At 45.0% G+C, this 21,650-nt stretch overlaps 1 protein-coding gene across 1 annotated transcript; it reads left to right on the top strand.

Annotated features, from left to right (window-relative positions):
- The first annotated feature begins 20,020 nt into the window (after window positions 1-20,020).
- On the top strand, window positions 20,021-20,938 carry LOC104157734 (G-protein coupled receptor 55-like). The gene has a single exon (XM_009695182.1). The coding sequence runs from the start codon at window positions 20,021-20,023 to the stop codon at window positions 20,936-20,938; it is 918 nt and encodes a 305-aa protein (XP_009693484.1).
- Window positions 20,939-21,650: the final 712 nt, after the last annotated feature.

A 21,650-nucleotide genomic window follows, 5' to 3' on the forward strand; every position in this document is an offset into this window, starting at 1 on the left:
AACCACGGATTTTTAATTTACTTACTTTTTAAATAGCTGCCATTTCTGCTTCGCCAACAGGTCATAGGGATGGCACTGCTTTCCCCAGCACCCATTGCTCCAAGGTGAGGACTCATCCTCCCAGGAGTGAGCTCAGCCACTGCTGGACTACACACACCCAAGTCAAACAGACCTGCAAGTAAATCTGCTCTGGAGCACCAGGATGTCATCTACATTGTCTGATCTATACCATCTGACACACTTCACTGCAAAAAAAAAGCCAAACCAAACCTCACCCAGCATCTGGCACCTCCTCCACACCATGCCCAGTTGTCTTTACACATGGTGCCTGTACGGAAGATCACAGTGCTTACTCATTTAAACCATGGGAGGTGGCTCGGTGAGGAGGCAGGGCACGCTTGCACACCTCATGGCAAGTCTCAAAGCTTGCCTGAGATGCAGGTGTTTTGAAGCAACCACGTCCTGCCATTTATCTTCTCCCCACCCCAGCTCGCCACTTCTGCAAGTCCTCTATTATCTAGTGTTTTGGGCCCCAGCCTTGGACCCACATGCAGTGGGTGCTTCCCGTAGGGCAGCTTCCCATGGGGCAAGGAGCATTCCACAGGCATGAGAGATTCTATCTCGGCTGACGGATGCTGCTGCCGTGGCAGCCCCCTCGCAGCCTGTGAAATGGCACCCAGCTTGTGCCCAGCAGTGCTGCCAAGGGCAGGCTGCTGCTTGTGAGCCATTACGTTTGTGGGAGGTTTGAACAATCTCTTGCTTTTCCCACCACTTACAGAAGCACAACAGCTTCGAGGACAGGCGGATTTCCAATGTTAAAAGAAAAAGGGGAAAACTGCTTTTTTTGTTCAGTTTTAAGGACCTAGTCCACTGCTTTCTTTTTCATATTTCCTGAGACCTGGCAAACTACACTTGTGAGAGACGTTGCACAGTTAATCTTCATTCCAACCAAGACTGCATTCTTGTTCAGTGCATGGGTAAAGTCCTGTCGCAGTTCTGTAAACTGCAAACAGCAGCATTGATACATGATAGCCACATCAAAATCACACACCAAAACCACTGTGCTCCTATTAAAAAATGCAGCTTTAAGTAAACATGAGACATTCCAGTTAAAGCTAACAGAGAGCAAACAAAGGCTATACGTTGTCCGATCTTACGAGCTATCTATATTAAAAATATAGATATATTTTATCTTTTGTACAATGTGCTGAAATGAAACTAAGGTTTCATTTTGGCATCCCCCCAGCAGTGCCAGGGCTCTGTGTCACTTTTCAGTTTCCCAGAGGTGCCCTCCACAGCTCTATTTCCTAGCTGCATTTTACCACACTAAGTATGCCACACCGTGTCCTGAGCGAAGCAACTGCTCCCAACCCAAGCAAAGCACCCTACTGCAGTGTCAAACAAAGAAACTATTGAGGCTCCCTCAACAGTCACTGAAGAGCTTCTGGCATCTCCGGTGAGCAATCCAACTTTTTAACATCTGGATTGCCCTCAACAGGAACCAGTCCCTCCTCCCCAAGGACAGAACGCTGCTAGGACATCTGGGCTCTCAGATCTTCTATCTGTGTACTCCACATCTGTTAGATACTTGCATATCTGTGTCCTGCAGATGAAACCATACAGCTGCTTGTTAAGTATCTCTGCCACCCCAATCAACTCATTACTGAAAAAGATGCAGCCAATAATTATGCCAGAAGCTATGTGAGCTCTGGAAAAGGAAACCACGCATGATGGCCCTTGTAGGTTAATGTCCTGGTTTCAGCTGTGCTGGGAACATTTTGATAACAGCAATGGTGATATGCCTGGGCTGGCAGACGGCCAGGGCATCACTGCTGTTTCTGTGCTGCTGTACCGGGCAGGAACTCCAGTATGAACTCCAGTCAAAGGGACTGTGACCTCTGGATGAGTCCATGTGGGAGCAGGAAACCCCAAAGGGTCTGTGGCCATAGATAAGCCCATGCCAGAGCAGGTACATCTCAAAGTGTCTGTGGCCATGGTTATGTCTGTGCAACAGCAGGTGTACCCCTGAAGGGACTGTGGCCCAAGGATAAGTCCACGCTGGAGAAGGTACAACTTGAAGCATCTGCGGCTGTGGGTAAGGCCACGCTGGAGCAGGTATATCTCTGAAGGCATTGTGGCCCATGGATAAGGCCACGCTAGAACAGGTGCACCTCAGAGCGACTGTGGCTGTGGATAAGTCTATGCCGCAGCAGGTGTAGCCCTGAAGAGACTGTGGTTCATAGATAAGGCTCCACTTGGAGGAGGTACAGCCCTAAGGACTGCAGTCTGTGGATAAGTCCAAGCCTGAGCAGGGGCAAGGAGAGGAGTTCATTGCAATGTTAAAACTGATGGTCTGGTCCAAAGGGAGCAGGGGTGGAGACTGTAGTGGAAATACCTTTAAATTGTTGTAATCCATTATTTGAGTTGGATGTTATAGAAATTACTACAGCAGGAGCCACCTGAACCAATGAAGGACAAATTTTACAAGAAACACCAGGAAGTGTAGCAGTGACCCGACCTGAGCTGGCTTTGGTGCCCAATAACTTCAGGCAACACACCACCTCTCCTGTCCTGAGTGAACACCATAACAGACGGAGCCCAAAGTCATGGACTAAATGAACTTAATGGACATTTTGTGGTCATTTGTGGACATTTTAAAGACATTTTATAGGGGTGGCCCATAGACTAAGGGAATGATATCTGTGTATTATATCAAAGGACGGTAAGGGTGATAGGGGTTAATAAGGTAGTGTTGGATAGTGTGGTACCTGAGCATGACGTAAATAGTATGGAATAACGGGTGGAGAGCCTGCCAGTTTTGGCTGGGATAGAGTTCATTGTCTTCATAGCAGCTGGATGAGGCTGTGTTTTGGGTTTGTGCTGGAAACAGTGTTGATAACACAGAGATATTTTCGTTATTGCTGAGCAAGGTTCACACAGAGCCAAGGCTTTTTCTGCTTCTCACCCGACCCCACCAGCGAGGAGGCTGGGGGTGCACAAGAATTTGGGAGGGGAACACAGCTGGGACAGCTGACCCCAATGACCCAAGGGATATCCCATACCGTATGACGTCATTCTCAGCATACAAAGCTGGGGGAAGAAGAAGGAAGGGGGGGACACTCAGAGTGATGACGTTTGTCTTCCCAAGTCACCGTTACCATGATGGAGCCCTGCTTTCCTGGAGATAGCTGAACACCTGCCTGCCCATGGGAAGCAGTGAACGAATTCCTTGTTTTGCTTTGCCTGCATGCGCAGCTTTTGTTTTACCTATTAAACCGTTTTTGTCTCAGCCCACGAGTTTTCTCACTTTTACTCTTGCAATTCTCTCCCCCCATCCCACCCGGGGGGAGTGAGCGAGCGGCTGCATTTTGCTTAGCTGTCAGCTGAGGTTAAACCACGACAGTTAATAATAGTTCAAACAGTCATTAGTACCTGTATTAAATCTACTAATTGCCTCGCATTACTGGAAAAAATGCAGATTCCGGTGTTATTCTGAAACCTGCGATCTGTTTATTTACTGAATAAACATAACTATGATTCGTCTCGCTTTTGCTAAAGTTTACGTTGGCTGGGGAATTTTCCTTAGTATTTCCTAGAATCGTATCAATGCATGTGGAATATGCCATTTCTTTTAAAAGATCCTAATACCTCCGCTCTGAGCCTTTTACAGAACACTGCCTTTTCTCTGCTCCTACACTGAGTCTTTTCCAAAGGCAAGTAATTCCAACCCAGTGAAAGCAACACTCACTCCTGGTTCCTAAAGCAGTTGAAAAAAAATACTGAAACGTCTAAAGTCATCAAAATATCTGCACCAAATTCTTGCAAATCTCTGTCCCTCTGTTTCTACTGCACTGTATCTTCTTAAGTGTGCCCTGCAGTAAAACCAGAGAACTCTGTGTGTCTCCAGCTCTCTCCTTCTAACTTCCTGAGATCATACTGCAAAGCAGGGCTCTGTGACACGACTGCCTTGAAACTAGAGGAGATCACTTGACTGGTTAAAATACCAAAATCCAAACTGCAGCAAGTGTGATTTTTTTATTATTATTATTTTACGTAACACCAAGCACAAAGCTCAATAAAGACAGTAAAATTATTACGGAAAGTATCACCTTCAAAACCTGTTTCTCTTTAGGCTTTTGTAGTAGAAACACAAAGACATCCTGAGAATTAAATCTTTTTCTTAAAAGTAGACAGCATGATTCGTTTTGAGTCACAAACTTCTCTAAACTAATCTAAACCACATTTGCCTAATTTACATAGCAAAATCTTCTGTTCTTTCTCGTATTTTGACTTCCAGTGCTGGAAATTCAGCTTGGGGAACTTAGCTGGATCATTTCTTATTTATACATCCCTGTCAAACAAATTCTGTTCTGGCTAGACTTTGTAAAAGTCCATTTCACTACTGTTTGCTGGCAACACACAAACATAAGAAGGGACCAAAGCTGATGCTACTGCCAGAATCTCACCAGCAAGGATGCTGACAGCATGTGAGAACAAGCATGTGCTCCCTTTCCACACTTATTCTGGAAAGCAAATGCCTGCTCTGTTTTGTACCATTATTCATATAGAGCACAGCCTAATGCTTCAAGTGGCATCACTTGGAGATTTCAATCTAACTCAGTGGGAATTGCCCCTGGGTTGGCTCAATACCGCAGACAGGAGAAAAAGAGAAGTAAAAGAGTCCTACCATCAAATAAACATATTCTGGGATCTCATAACTGCACCGTGTGCCAGGTCTATTATGTCAAAAAGGTGTTCAGGTTGATCTTTAGGACAAAATTCACTATCACCACTTTCAGCCTGACTCCAGCAAACCAATCAGTGAGAACTCCTCTCTATGAAAAGCTGATAAGATTTAACATACAATTTTTTAACAGAGAACAGGCAGCATGCTCTGCATCCCAGCATCCAGTAGGTGGGAAATAGCAAGGAGACATTTCCTTACTTTCAGCCTTTAGCTACATCTTTCCGCCCTTGAAACACCCTTGATCATGCAGCCATGGTTTTGTTTTTCTGTCTCCTGCTTTTAAGCTGCTGTCTCTTGACTTTCTGCTGCATTCCTCCTACTCTTTGACCCCTGTACAAATCAAGAGGTGTGACCAGACAAATCTTTCATCTTGTTTGCACCCAATCCAATCCTTTTCAATGTCAATACCTAATGTTTTATAAATTAATTAGAGCCCAGTGTTGCTGATACCATCACCAATCTCTGCCAATGCCAGAGTTAGTATCCACACTGGGACTCACCATCATTTGTGTAGTCTTCAGGTCCCTGTTTTTTCAGTTGTCTCTAAAAAGGAACAGTCAGCTGTTCCCTCAGTTTGCTTGACTGGAATGTGAAGAGCACACCCACAAGCTTCAGTGAAATTTGTAAATGCCTAAAGATCAGAGAAACATAAGCAGGAGGCACCAGAGCTTCAAAATAATTTCAGACTACTGTAATCTCTAAAGCCTCTTAAAAATAGTTGATTTTTTTTTTTTTTTTGAGTGGGTGTCTACAGTCTTGGGCTTTTTGCTTTTTCTTTCTGTAAACTAGAACTCAGGAACCAAAAGACTAGCCCAAAGATGTACAGACATCACCTACCAAGACCAAAGGTGTCACTCAGCTTTTTAACCTAGCTGGACATGAAGTTACAGCCAAATTGTAGGCATCATTATTAAATGGGCAGGTTGTTTCCTTTCCGGCAGGCTGTCAGGAGCCGTGGGGCAGCAACTGGGAGCACCAAGTGGCCGTACCTTCCCCATAGGGTGCATCCTGCTGCGCCTGGGCCAGGTGAGCAGAGTGGGCAGCCGTGGGGAGCCAGGCTCAGCCTGAGCCCCAGTGCCCTGGCAGGTCTGCAGGGATATGGACAGGCCGGGGCTGTGGCTGTGCCCAGCAGTCAGGGCAGTACCAGCAAAGCAGGAGGCTGGGTGCAAGTGTCCCCCCACTCTGCCTCATGTTGCTCCTCCACAGCAGCCTGATTTTGGGTTACAGCTTGTCTCAGACAGCTGCTGCCAAGCTCCATTTGCAGAAGAGGATTGGAGAATAGGAAGAGGTTGCAGAGCCCCTTAGCTCACCCAGGGTCATGACAGTGACGCTCACAGCTTTTAAATATGCCTGCTACTGCATCACATACAGGTGATGTCATCTGTGACTCACCTCTGTGGCCAGAAACCTCTTTAACAGCAGGTTGTGATGAATTGGCATTTTTTTCAAATTATTAAAGATTTCAAGTCCACTCTTTTTGTGATGTGTTTGCATGCTGCTTTAACACAAACACAGCCTGGAGAGCAGCACTGAAGTTGGGGCAAGCTGAAAGCTGGTCCCTAAAGGACAGAGTGCATAACACGGACTCGCTGCATTGACAAGACCTGGCACGCAGCTTCAAACCAATTCCTTTGCAAAGGTCAGTAAACCAAAAAAATACTTATAATATAAAACAATATAAATAAACCACTGTTCCCCATTACCACAGGCAGCCAAGGTACCAACACACGCTGGGCAGACTGATCCCAAGAGCGCTTTCAGACTCAGCAAGTGCAGAGTTTCCTATGGGACAAATGCCGAGCTAGCTATGCTCTTCAACCAAAATTTTTTTCAGTTTTTAAGTGGCTGTACCATCTAGAGTACCAAATACATCAGAGACCTCTTCCAGGTCCTAAGGCAATACTAATTACTCCAAATTTTAACATTCTGGGCAACATGTTTCTGTCCCTGAGCATGGCCTCTGCTGAAATGCAAACACTCCTCCGTTCCCGAGCCTTGCATCTAAAATTTGGCTCCTTAACCTTACATTTAAGTTCTCAAAACTGCTTTGTGGCTCAATTGCTTAAATTGAATAAGGTTCCTTACCAAACTTTCCCACTTGGCTTGTCCTCTAACCTCTACCTAAGGTAGGAAGTTATTCCCTGAGCCAGAGAAAAAGAGAGCCAACCCTCCAGCACCGACAGCCGTCACCCCAAGCAGCCATCCCCCTCCTCCTGTCCCGCAGGCACCCTCTGCTTTCTTCTACCTTGTATTGCCCATTCAGGGAGTCGTCTGTCCATGAGGCTCTTTCCACAGGCTTGACAATTGCTAGAAAGCCACAGCTTGGACTCTTCAGAGAATCTGCCCCAGATTTCCTCAGCAGTGAGAAAATGCTGCTTTTTTCCTGTACATTGAAAGGCGTGGGACTGAGTCACCTTCTCATTTTTGTGAGCTGGGAGACCTGAAGATCTTGTGTATGTCTGGGGGTGGAGAACATGGTGCTAAGTAAAAAGTTAAGAACTGGGGGTAATGAAATGACTAACATGCAACATGGAAATAACATGAACATTAAAACCCTGCCTGGGTTTCCTTCTTGCTGGGAGGCTCGCTGCATAGCACCCAGACTCTTCTCAATCACTCACCCAGGTTTGCCTTCAGCAGCATGATGCAGCCCAGGTGTCTCCTGTACCTTGATATAGGAGACGGACCTATCTGAAACGAAATGAAACACTTTTAAATAATGAAAATGCCTTAAAACGCAGTCCTTTACCACAGGCAGAGAGATTTTTTAAGAGATCGCCCATCTCTGAGCATGGCACAGCAGGAGGAAGGTGCAAGGTGGCAATATTTAGGCTCCCGCAGAGCCAGCACTGGGGGTCTGCCTTTTTATCCTTCCCTTCTCTTGGGCAGCAACTGGCCCTTGGACCCACTGCAAGCTGGAGAGGGGCTAAAGGCAATCTGTGCTTCCTCCATGCGTGCATGCTACGGCAATGCACGACCTGGCTGTGAAAACTCAGCTGAATGTAAAACAAAACCCAGCACTGACATTTGCTCTGTGGTTCCAGTACGTACAAGAAGTGCCATGGTGTAACTAGCATCAAGTTAACAAATACAAATGGTTTTACAACAGCATCACGTACCTCTTCTTTTTCCTAGCCTGTTGCTTACGTGTTTGTTAGGACCAGGCTGTAAATCTCTGTCCTGCTGAGTAGCTGCTCTCTCTACCAGGGGTCACTTGGACACGGGTGTGGAAAGTGCTATTGAGCAGAACAGCGGTAAGCCACAATTACGTAGTGCGTCCATTTATTTGGGGGGGAATTACAATTAAATTAGCATGCATGGGTTTTCCTCCAAATACGTGTCTTCACCTCAATCCAGAATTATAAGCAAGAGTTCTCCTACACAGAAACGTTCAATATTTCCTAGTTTGATAAACCAGGTCAGGTTAAAAGAAGGAGAAAGAATGCACAACAAATAGTTACTTTAGGATCATTACTCTTTTTTCCTAGTTGACAGAAACAAATTTTAAATCACTAGTTATAGTTCCAGGAAGAGATTTGACTGAAATGTGGCAGGCTATGTGTATGGTATTAAACTGCAGTTTTAGAAGCTTGGACTCATCCTGATCTTGAAATTGATCTAACTTTTCACAAGTTTATGAAATACAGAAGGAATGGAAGAAACAATATTCTGGATCCTGGAACAGTTTACTCAGATGAACCAGCTTGTCAACACTGCAAAATGTGAACAAAGAATCAACTCTGCAGAAACTGAACTATAGTAGGAATATTTTAAAAAATCCTGTAGTTAGAGAAAAAGATATTCTAACACTTTCTCCTCCCCCCCCGCCCTAATTCAGATCACAAGCCTGATTGTTAAATCAGCACCAAAGCTATAGCCCTAGTTAGTTTTACTTCAGTGGTTGTGGTTATTTACAAAGAAATGCTCAAGACCAGAGAAATTTTTTGCTAAAATGCTTAAATACTTGACTTTAGAACTGCTTACCAGGAAAACAACAGGAAAAGGATGTGGCCTCATAAATGCTTGTAACAACTTCATCAGTGTTATATTTATTCATATGAATTTGATTTCACTAAGAATTAATAAGTGTGAGATGACTGAAGTGTACACATATCACAGTACAAAATTAGCAGTTAAATAAGCTCAATTTTCAGACAGGAAGACAGACATTTTTAAACTCACAGCAAACGCTGTCCGCTAAAAGTGCTTTGAACCTTTCACTGAAGGTGCAGAAAAAAAAAAAGGCACAGAATGATGCAGCCTGAGGCCCTGCATACCAAGCCCCTGAGGAAAGCAAGAGATGGCCAGTGGAAAGAGGGAGGGGGAGACGGCAAAAAGGAGAGGGCAGGAGCAGGGGCTCTCCCTTCATTTGGTTGAAATTCAGGTTGTGGTGCCACACGGGCCCCTTTCTATAGGGACTACATATCTAACTATGCATACATACTATAGCGTACAGTTACATATAGGTACAAAGGCTACCTTACAGTGCAGTGGCACAAACCTCTCCCTGCCCTAGTTCTGCAGGGCAGAACTGCACACACCCGCAGTGAGGACAGATGGAAAAATGTAAAGAACGCTCTTAAGACAAAAAATCCCTCACAATTTGAGCTGAATCCCTGTGAAAAGGTCATCAAACCCCTTTCCTCCGTCTTTCCTCTCCCTCCCATTGTGCCTTGTCTCTCCCAATGAGTATGTGCAGACAGACAACAAGCAAAGGCTCCATCACGCCTGTCTGCATCAGCCTCCTGCAGCTCTAAGCATTCTGTCTTAGAGAGAACAGATAGTAAAAAATGACCCTAGACTTGGCCTTACTGAACAATTAGGGGCGCAAGAAAGCATAATGGAAATATCAGCATAACCAATAATACGGAAAGCTGCTGTGCAAACATGATCAAAAACCCTTACTTGCAAACATGATCAAAACCCACCACTTCCACAATGTAAAAAAACAAACAAAAAAACCCAAACCTCAAATAAAACAACCTCAAAAAACTGACTCACATTCTGTTAAATTGTATTTCTTCTTGTCTCAAAGCCGAGAACTTAGTAGGATTCAATGGAACAATACAAAGATGTAAAACAATGGGTATTAGGAAGAATGGCTTCCCTTAAATCAGGTTATTTTACAGGTTATTTCTTGAGGCAATGCTTGAACTTTTCTCTCCCCAGACTCTGCAGTATGAGGGGCTCAGAGGATTAAACATGCCACTTGCCGAGTGCTTCTCTGAACATACTTTTAAGTCTCTCAGTTATGTCCCAAATGTGACTCAACAAATGCTTTTCTAAGGACAACGTGACAGCAAAACTATTCTGTACTTACTGCCCGACAAACATTAAACCTCGCACATTCCTCATTTTATAGGTAAACCAACACAGAGGGGATTATTCACACTGTCAAACCATAGGGGCTGCTGGTTGACCACCTTCTTCAAGCACTTTTGTCCGCTGCTTTGGTTTACAACAAGTACTGATGCCAGCCTGCAGGATGGGAACAAGTCAGCGACCACTGCTCAAACTGCCCTGCCTTACAAAGTCTCAGCCGATGCATGCGTCAGGGTCCCTGGCTCCTGTCCCAACCGTCCCACAGAAGAGCCCCTCTCTGCCCCATCCCATGAGGAGCTCTCCTTCCACCAGCCTCAACGCCAGGCAATGGTAAGATGTCCATGAGGTCACTGGCAGCCAGGAGGGCAAACTGCATCCTGGGCTGCAACAAACACAGCAGGTCAAGAGGTGATTGAATACTGTGTGCAGTTCTGGGGCCCACAATTTAAGGAGGACGTGAAGGTCCCTGAATGCGTCCAGAAGAGAGCAACAAAGCTGGTGAAAGGGTAGGGAGGAATGTCCTACAAGGAGAGGCTAAGGACTTTGGGCTTGTCTAGTTTGGAGAAAAGAAGGCTGAGGGGCAACCTCATTGCTCTCTACAGCTTCCTGAGAAGGGGACGTGGAGAGGGAGGTGCTGAACTCTTCTCCCTGGTATCCAGTGATAGGATGCATGGGAATGGTTCAAAGCTGCACCGGGGAGGTTTAGATTAGACAGTAGGAAGCATTTCTTCACCCAGAGGGTGGTCAAACACTGGAACAGGCTTCCTAGAGAGGTGGTCAATGCCCCAAGCCTGTCAGTGTTTGAGAGGCATTTGGATAATGCCCTTAACAACAGGCTTTAACTTGGTCAGCCCTGAAGTGGTCAGGCAGCTGGACTAGATGTGATCGTTGTAGGTCTCTTCCAACTGAAATAGTCTAGTCTAGTCTATCAGTCAACGGCTTTTAAAGGGATTGGTGTTAAAAATAGGGCTAGAAATTCAGAGTTCCCTTTCTGCAAATGTTATTGCACAGCAGCTCTTCTGAGAAGAGAGTGCAGCTCAGAAGCTAGCTCTTGCAAAGGTACCTGATGCCTAATGGTAGCAATAACAAGGGACACAAAGCTATCGGAAGTCTTCCTCTTCCTTTGCCTTTCATCTGAACGTGAAAAGAATGAGGGAATGGACTTCCTTCTGCATAAACTTCTTGCCATTAGCAACCAAAGCTATAAAAATCAGCACCTCGGAAAAAAAAAAAAAAAACTTAAATAAAAAACTGTATCAAAGGTAAGCAAATTACAAATGTGTGAAACAGAAACAAAATTGTACAGACTTTTCTATGATTCGGAGACCTGTGGGATGCCACACACGTTTCACATAGAAGAAAGAAAATGCTTAACAGTAGTCTAAAAACCATCAGGAGCACTACAACAGGTTTTAGTTAACCAAACTGGTGTTTCAGCACCTGCACCTCTTGTGAGAAAATTTGTGCTGGCAAGGCGAGGCAAGGCAAGGCTCAGCAAGGTGCGGCAAGGTGCAGCAAGGCAAGGCGCAGCAAGGCAAGGCTCAAAAAGAAGCAAGCTTTCTGCTAAATGCACAAGAGACATTTGGCCAAAGAAACCAAATATTTAGAAGCACAGATTCTTTCTCCAAACTGTATCATCTTAAAAGGAATAATAATGGAGAACAAAATGATGAATTACAGGTGCTCAGCAAATTTACATAATTTAGATGTCTAAATGATAAGTGGTTCTGCACAAACACCATACCATCAACACACAACAGCGCAAGATCTTCCTGAAGGCCACTTAGATATTGTTCTCTTAATCCTTGCTGAAATCTGTACAGAGTATAACTGTAGAAACACTATGCTTTTATCACATATACACAGCCTCAACCTAACTAAAATGTTATTGAAATTAAATAGAAAGACTGAAAGATTCAGATGATTTAAGTGAACATATATATATGGAAAAAGACACAAAATACATGTTGTCATATTCTTGATTACTTTTGCATGTTACTATGTAGTTTCAACACTTACCAACTGAAAATATTTAATTCTGAATAACAAGGAGCAGACATACAAGTAATTTCTGAAGAATGTAGAACTTCTAGAAGTGGTGTGAACATCCAGACACGATTGATGCAATGTTGTCTCTCCTGGGCTGCAGACAAGGAGCTGGGCCCCAGGAAGGAACAGCCTAAAAATAGTGTGTTGGCGTTGGGAGGCAGGTGTCTGGATTTGGGAAACCGCACTCCACTGGAGGTGACTTGTATCACCTTTGGAAAAGTCCTTTTGCTTATCTCTGCTTCAATTCCCCACATGTAAAATGTAAAAGATAACAGACCCTACCTACACCACCAGAACAGTTACATTTAGGAGAGGACGGAAAACCCCAAACTTCACAGTGTCAAGCAGGCAAGCCTGCCATGGTGCATTGCGATGTCCTGTGTAGATACTCAAATCACCCTAAAAGCGGTGTGGTTAGGCACAGCAAACACCACATCTCATCAGCACAACGCTTAGCAGAGCTAATATTCGATAAACAGGTTGTAAGGTTAGTGAAGCACCAAACCAACATGTTCAACTATGCATACAACAAGAAGAGAGGGATTTTCATTAACAGCCAAATCCTCTGTGTACTCTACCTCTGGTGACAGCAAAGTTAAATCTTACTAGCACCTCATGATATAATAAACATATGCATTGCTGCTGGCCTGTTAACGTTATAGTAGACCATGAGTTGACGTTTGGCACAATAATGGTACACACAGTTTACATCATGAAGCAATAGAGCAGAACACAGAGAAAGCAAAATGAATTTTAATAAAAAATTATTTCTTTTAAGTTTCCAATTTTTTCCCCCAAATAAGTCTTTTGGAAATGTATAATTTTGTAAAAATATTTCCTTTGAGAAATATGTTATCGATATCAATTCAGGGAAAAGTAGCATTGCCAAATTCTGACTGCTGTCACTGCAGTTCTAACTAATTCATCTCTTCATGCTAATTATCTAAACTCGGAGGTCTGCTGTCTTTCAATTTCTGTTACCTTAGGAAGACCAGAAACCACAATCAGCTGGCAACCTACCTGCTTTTGCTGTTAAGCAATTCTAACAAAAAAACCTACCTCTATTAAACACTGGAAAATTTAAGTTGTAGTATCACACAATTTGTTAGGGGTTTTTGTTTGGTTTTTTGTTTGTTTGTTTGTTTGTTTTTAAGAAATGTTGCTGAAGCAGCAGTTGTTAGGTAGTACAGTTCATCAGTATCCAACAGGTTCCCTTAAATACTAAAGATACACAGATAAAACATTTTGGTATTTTCAGCACACAGATGCTAGCACTGTCTGCTAAATAGACATGTGCATATCATGTTCAATGCATGGCATATATCTTTAAGGCCTCAGTAGAAAAACACTGTGGGAAATGGGAAGAAGAAAGTCTGGAACCTAACTAAGAGAGCCTTTATGATCAAGCTTTCCTTATTTTTTAAACTGTTTATTGTTGGAAGCATTGTCAGCAACGGGAACGCAGTTTCTTATGCTCTTCCCCTAAACGTCCACTGTTGGCTTCAGTCAAAGACAGGATGCCATATTAGACACACTTTTTCTCTTGCCTAAAATGACTCCTACATCCTTCTTCAGTTCATTATTTTCTTGTAATGACATTCAACAAACTTCCCTCCCTGCCATGAGGGCTGCCATAAATGTGCCTAACAAATTCTCACAGAGCCATGCTGTGTCATTACGCAGGCCCTAGAAATGAGGCAAGGAAAACTGACCTTTCCCATCAAGCAGAAATGGAGCTGTGAGCCATGTGGCGTCTGATTGAGACTGTCCTGGTCACCATGGGGTGCACCTCAGGACAGAGTTCCTCAGCCATACGTGCAGCACAGTTGGCTCAAAATGTGTACGAGTGCCTTTTGGAAAGGAGGTCCAGTTATGCAGTTGCTTTCCTAGAGTTGTACGTGCACTTCAGTGCTGTGAAAAATAAAATTAGATCTCCTTGATCATCTTCAGTAACTGATTTTTTTCCCACTTTGCAAAATTACAGCTGAAGTTCCTGTGTCATCATGCCGGGGGAGGGAGGGGGGGTCTTATGGTTTAGAGGTTTGTACGATCTGTTGGGAAATAGTTGATTTACGAAAATGCTGTCTCAAGTCTTTCAAAGGTAATTATGAGTTGAAGACCAGTGTAGCTAATGGTTTGAGTGGAAAAAAAAAAAAAAACCTTAGAAGTGTCAAAATGACTCAGTCATTAGACTGGAAAGAGGCATACACTATGATGTGGTATGTAGGGCCCTCAGCCGGGGTGCGCGAGCCCCGCTTGAATGCCTGCTCTGCAGAGTCGGAGAATAACTAGAAGTGCAAAAGCTGCAATACAACAGACAGATCTCCACCAAGTTGTTGCTGTTGGTGCTGCAGCTTGAGAGTTAGCACAATAAGGATGTAGGGGAACGAATGTCTGAATTTTCTGGGCCTTAGATCAGAGTGTAAAAGATTTGGGAAAAAGAGTTTATTTTCCTTTGGGTTTATTCACATTTTGCCACTTTCACGTTTCACCAGTCTCAGAGCACTGGCACAGAAAATACCCACCCTGGCCTCAGGAGTCCCTTGGGAGCATCTCCAGCTGATTTCTCTGTGGAAACTGAGACACGCCTTACAACAAATACTAGATCATTTCAAAACTAAACATGTTAGGGATCAAAGAGAGAAATTAGTTCACCTGCTCTCCCAAGTAACAGATTTAGTTCCTCCAGCATTGAAAGGACCCTTCTCCACTGAGACACTCTTGGTCCTGGCACACAGTTGAGGTTTGCTGGCACCTCACTCAAGCTGTAGGGTCCTTCCAGAGGACATAAAGTGCCAGTGAGAAGGACATCGCCTGCGGTCAGACCTCTGTATGGGCACAGCAGCTTCCTGGCCCTGGCCTCTCAGCCTCACCAGCAACCCACAGGCAGTACTTATGGGCACTTATGGGCAATTCCTCTACAGAAAATCTTGGCCCTCTCTGGCTATCACCATCAGAGCTTTTGGCTCTCCCTTTTCTCATCACTCCTGGGCTGTCCACGGCATGGATGGTGGAGCAAACACAGAGGCCAATGAAGACAAGGAGTCTAGCGCTCGGCAGCTGGAGGCAGGCTATGGGATAAGCTGTCTGAGCTACAGGATGTGGCTGTTCCTCCTGGCAATCAACCACGGCTACAGACAACACAGGCCTGAAACCGTGTTTCTCATTTCCCCTGTAGCCACGAGATGGAGCAACTCAATAACAAACGGCTCTGCAGAGCCACCAGATTTAGGTGATGGGATATTTCATCCCAGTTCTGGCTTACCCAGAGGCTGCAGGCAGCCCTGGTGGGATGCTGCAATGGCCCAAGGTGATTACGCGGCCCATGGCAGGCAGGAGCAAGCTCCAATAGCCTCCTGGTGTTCCTGGGTGCCACCCAGCCAGGGCTCATAGCAGGACCAAGTAGCTCAGATGTGCTCTCAGGCCCCTTGGCAGCCCCAACCAAGCACACTCTGGCAGTAAAAGCTTCTCTGGGACCATCCCAGGCTTCACACATTGCTCTGTTGTGGCCTCTATTGCCCAAACTCCTGCTGTGTCCTCCTGGCTGGCTTCCAAAGCCTCCTCCCCAGCTCAGAGCTAGAGCAGCCCTTCAAAAAAGAGAAAATCTCAGGGGCCTGGGGATGTGGGAGGGCAGGAGGGAGGTGAATGAAACTGAAAAGTGGAGAAGACTTGAAGGGCATCTGGGGAAAATCAAGGAAGAAAGCAAGGGGTTCACAGCAATTGGTGCTCTCTCTTCCCAAGCAGAGCAAATATTTCTCTCACTGGTCAGACTCTGATTCAGATCAAGAAAAAACCACCATGTCTCCACTGCACAACCCTGTGTGGTGCAAAGGTTGACACTCTTCCTGAGAGCCAGGACTGACAGCTGAAGGGCCAGGACCGACAGCTGAAGAGCCAGGACCACGGCACTGTTGTCTGCAGTGCGACCCGGTGTCAGGGCACAGCAACAGACCGGCAGTGCCCTGCAAGAGCTGGCACAGCCCGACACTGCAAGGGCAAGGGCAAGCACAGGGAACCAGCAGAGCTTCATTGGTTGCCACCCAGGGGTGTGCACATGGCCTGAAGGGGAGGTCTGCGAGGCAGCAGCCATATGGCAGAGTCCTCAATACTAGCAAAAAACCACATGTGAAACAGCTTCTTCATCAGGAAAAAGGAACAAGATGATGCATTCAGCATCTGAAATCGCACAAAGCAGCAGGTGTTTCGCACAGTGGTGGCATCGGTGACACACGCAGAGAGGCACCAAGGACAGAGCAGTTTGCAGAGTGTGGCCCTCTTCTCCTCTGTCTGCAAGGAAAGGGACAGCACACTTGGTCCTGAGGACTTTGTGAAGAGTCATATCCCATTAGCACAGAGTAGGGCCTGTGGTAAGAAAAGAAAGGTACCTTGGCTGTCCACTGCTTTCTCACTTCTGCATCACGAGTTAAGCTATTAATCAACAGTCTGAAAGTCCTTCATGGACTACCCCAGCCTTTCCATTACACTGCTCACTCAGTTTCAACTTCTCCTCTCCATCAGCCCTCAGCATCATCCCTTCTCACTCTTTCGATTTTGAAGGGAGGGGAGCCTTCACACCTTGTCCCCCCTGCATGCCTTCCTTGCCATTTCCCCTCAGAACCCTCCCTAAAAAACTCACAAGGATGTTTGCCAGAAAAAAAAGCAGACCTACCACTGGTGGTAGCTAGGCTATGACATGCAATGCTGGCATTGCCGCTTCCTCATCCTCCCCTTCCTGCCTGAACAAAATCAGCACCTGACACTCTCCACGGGTACATTCTCTGCTATCTAGGAGTATAAATGGATTTGAGAGCAACCGTTGTCTTTTTTTTTTTAAATACCAGCTTGAAGTAAACATATGAGATCACCACTGTAAACTAATGATCTCTTTTTCCTTTTTGGTATTATGAAAAGTAAGGGAAACAATGACAGTGATAGCTAAGGATTTAGCTTAAAGCACATTTTGACAGCTAACACTCTACCCATGGATGTTCTATACAATCAGTAGTCACGTCCTGTAGAAAAAAAAAATCAAAGAAAGGTCTGTAAGACCAGAATTTCCTTTTCTGTTACCGGAGACTATTTTGAATGGGTGACTCACGGAGACGCTAGTCCCACAAAGCCATCTATTTACATCCCTAAATGAGCTCTGTGTGACATACTACGTACACAGTGTGTGTACGTAGACACAGCGTGCGGAGACCACTGTAATGGAAATCTGTGATGAAATGAAAAGCAGCAGCACTTCATGCTTTCTGACATCCTCACCAGCAGTTACTTTGCCTGTAGCTCACTCTACCGCCTTAAAAGAAACCACAAGACTCAAGAATTCTACAAGCCGAGAAGGAGAAAAAGTCAGCAACCAGAGCTACAGACAGCCCAAAGGTAAGATGTCAAGAGAGAATATTTCATTGTAGTGAAACCTTGCCTTAAAAGCTTTCTTCTTCATACAAGATCTGAAAACTAAGTATATTTTACAAAACTTGTTTTGCTTGTAGCATATCTACTTTTTTTTTAAGAATGAACAGAACTACTCTTTGCATTTATGCTTTAAATATTTTTTTTCTGGTTTTGTTTATAAATCTACACAACAGACTATAGTCTCAAATGCCTTTTTATCATAACTAGATTTTTATCAGGTAAAAATCTTGATAAGAAGCTGAAATTCTATTTCTCTAGACCTAGAATTTCCTAGAGACACTATCAAACAACAAAAAAAAACCTAAAGAAAAAAAAAAGACTAATGAAATCCACAGAGGCAATGAAGTAAAGAACTTAGTCAATATTTATTACTTTTCAGTAATTCCTTAATTGATTTTTCATCCCCTTGGCTCTCAGCAACAGGTTCCCTCTCAGTGTTAGACTTACAGTGCTTCACTCGATGAAGGGGTCGCAGCAGGACAGCAGCATATTGGGTTGCCAAGCCTAGGCCACCCTTTTGTACCAGGCAGTATCTCTGCCCAGGTCATCAGTGTAACCCCTCATCTGCCACAGGCCCCCTGAATTTGGAGGTTCAGGGACACAGCCCAGCTCCCAGCAAACTCCCCAGCCCCATGGCTGTGGGAGGGTTAAACTCCCAGGCAGCGAACAACCTGCAGCATAACAAGGAGTGCTTCTCCCCTCCAGCCACTCAGATCCCCAAGCAGTTCACAAACTCCTGTTCTTTTTGATTTGGGTGAGGGAATTTCATTATTTCTCCTCTAACTTTCCTCAGTCCCTTGCAGACAGCAGCAGAGCAGGTGCTGCTGACAGAGTTGCTGCCCCACTGAGCCATGTCCCCCCATACCTTACAGCAGCAGTGCTCTGCAAGGAAGGAGGCTGCTAAGCGCTTTACAGAGCCAGCAGCACTGCCTACCGTGGGGAACCAAATAAAACCTGTACCTGCTACAGCAGGACAGAAGCTGCAGCTTGATGCCTGCACCTGACCCTGCCAGAGGTATGCTCTCCTGCCCCCACAGCCCTGCCAGCACCCCCATCCTCCTCATCAGGCTGGGATTCTGGAGCTGGTTTTCTTGCTTCTGTAATGTAAAATAGTAACTTACAGGGTCATTTATCTGTCATCAGTGTGTCCTTAAGGAGCAAACAGCCAAACTGCCCTGGCTTCCTAAAAATAAATGCTAGTTTTTAAGTAAGAATCAAATGTCCTTTTTGCTAATCCTAACCTCTCTCAACCCACAGTTTGGGAGAGCTTACCTCTGAAATACTTGGGGAGTGACTTCATCTGCAGAACAGGAACTTTTACCGCACAGTTGACAACTGGTTGACAAATCTGAAATGAAACAGCATCAAGGTCAGTAACTCGCGTAGGAAACGCACTAGGTAGAAGTAATAACAATCAGAGAACAGTAGACAAAAGTAATTTCTGGGCGCTGACAGAAAGATCTCTGAAAGGTTTTATTTACAGGTTACATTTGCTGTGATGGAACTGGCTGGAAGAAAGGACCGGGTATTCCTGCACATTTGCATTTGTAAGCGATTCCGGCTGAGACCAGCATTGCAGAAACCAGTAACAGCCTTCCCAGTCCTTATCAGGATAGTCTGAGGGCAGGATCAAACCAGCACCCTTCCTCTAAAGGTCTGCTTCATGACCCTTGCTCAGAGGGTGCCTGCCTTGACATTTTTAGTTCCCTCTTTGTGAAGGAGAAACCAGCTGCATATTTTCTGCAACCTCTGTCTCTGCAGACACAAATTTATCCACTGTGGTAAGTCTGGCTGGTTTAGACAAAAGCGTGTGTTCTTAAATCTCATTCTTCTTCTAAAGATATAACCTCTTCTAGAAACAGCCTGTTTGAAACTTCCTGCCTGCTGCTTTTAGCAAGCTTATCGGAAAGGTCAGATGTAGTCACAGCCCCTCTTTGCCCAGTGGTAGTGGGAGAGGGTGCAGGATGGCAACAACTGTTTGGGATCTTCACATTAATAAACATGGGGGACCCTCGTGCTCTTAGACCCCCAAAGTCTCTTACAACAGCTTGATTCAGGAAACCTGATCTAACTAATTGCCTCCATCCCCACAATCCAAGTATCCCTAAAATCAGGGGCTGCTACCCTGGCTCGGCAAAGAGACCGCATCACTCCAAGGGAATGGTGCAGTCACATCTATACTCTGCCTAGCCTAAATTATAGGGCAGCACAGTTTGGGTAACAGGTAACAGTGTAAGTGAGGCTTGGACCCCAGAAAGCCTTGGTCCTCCTTGAGGCATAACCTTGCCCCAAGATCCCTTGCCACTGAGCAGCTCCGCATTACTGGTAGCTGCAATTCAGCACACAGCAGCCTGAGAGGAAAGAGCATCTCCAGGTCTGTGGACACACAGGGACCTCATTGGCCTTTGTGCCACGTCTTAAATGTGATCTTCATCCTTCCATGTGGTGAAGGCGACTTTCTTCTCTTCCAGCACACCTGGAGATATGAATGACACCCGTTTCAAGAGCAATATCAGCGCTACTGTGGAACTGTTCCAGCTCATCATGTACACCCCCACGTTTACCCTGGGATTGCTGTTCAATGCAATGGCTCTGTCATTCCTGTTTTTTAAGGTTAAAAAGCTGTCAGAGTCTACAGTCTACATGATAGCCCTTATTTTCCTGGATACTTTGCTGCTGTTTACTCTTCCTTTTAAAATTATTTCCTACCACCTTCAGGACAAATGGAACTTGGGGTCTGTGTTTTGCTCCACCTTGGAGAGTCTTTACTTTGTAAATATGTACGGCAGCATCCTCATCTCCCTCTGCATCTGTGTAGACCGGTACATTGCTATCCAGCACCCTTTCACGGCTCCCATCCTGCGATCCACTAAGAAAGCCGCTGTGGTCTGTGCTGTCATCTGCCTGGGCACCTCAGCTGGGACAGTCTCTACTTTCCAACTGCACGGAGAGGGCCACAACATCTCATCCTGCTTCCATAACTTCTCCAAGAGCACGTGGGAAAACGCAGGCCTGTTCAGCGCCTTGGAGACCACCTTCTTTGGCAGCATGGCAGCCATGACCTTCTGCACTGCTCAGACCATCAGGTGCTTGAGAAAGCGCAGAAAACGAGACAACCCCCAAACACACAGCACTAGAGCAGAGAAGATAGTGGTGACAAACCTCATCGCTTTTTTGGTCTGTTTCACACCTTACCACGTGGCATACTTCATGTATTTTTTGGTGAAGAATAACTTCATTCACACCAGTTTTCAACAAGTGCTACGAAACATCATTCAGGTCACCCTTTGCTGGGCAAACCTGAACTGCTGTCTTGATGGGGTGTGTTACTATTTTGTTTTAAAGGAGTCCTTGGAAGATCCATTACAAAACATTGAAAAAACAGCCATGCCAAAACCTTGATCCACGTGCTACATGTTAGTTACTTGGGATGATGTGTGGAGAGGCTTTCATGGAAAGTACAGGGTCCTGAACTACTTATCTAAGTAATCTACTTTAAATATTCAGATCTGAAAATATTTCATAAAAACCAGAACTAAGTCCATTCCCAGGAGACTGCTCCTAACTTTATTTCCTTCCATAATGTTTTGTGTTAACGTTTACAGGTAAAAATAAATTGAATTATTCCTATAAATGGTGATGCATATCTCTTTGGATGTGATTCCTCTTTACTTTGAAAGAAAGAAAAAATAATAATTCACTTATATGCGGTAGCATCTTTCATCCTCCCTGTCTACACTGCACCTGCAAACCTTCCTCAGGACTTCAGTCACTACAGACTTAGGCTGCTGAGAAACAGAGACTTGGAGTTTATGGTAAAAAGCTTCAGACTTCTGTTGCTTCCCCTGCCCTGATCATGTATGCTTGTGCTCACATACGTGCACACCTGTCAGGTTTAGATTTGCACATGCCATTTTAAAAAAAATATATTATTGTAACTCTAAATGCAAAGGCACCTTTAGGTTAGCATGGGTATAGCAAGATCTCCGTTCCATTCCTCCACTGGCTGACTTGCTCTGCAAGGCGCAAAATTTGTTTCAGCGACACTGCCTACTGCATTGCACTTCTGACTAATATTGCCACTAGCTCAAGCCCTTGGGTAGGTCAGATTAAC

The sequence above is a fragment of the Cariama cristata genome, unplaced genomic scaffold (assembly GCF_000690535.1).
Source record: "Cariama cristata isolate BGI_N322 unplaced genomic scaffold, ASM69053v1 scaffold15342, whole genome shotgun sequence".
NCBI lineage: Eukaryota > Metazoa > Chordata > Aves > Cariamiformes > Cariamidae > Cariama > Cariama cristata.

What these genes read in the sequence shown, in the direction of transcription:
- LOC104157734 (XM_009695182.1), top strand. Translation starts at nt 20,021, where the DNA reads ATGAATGACACCCGTTTCAAGAGCAATATCAGCGCTACTGTGGAACTG.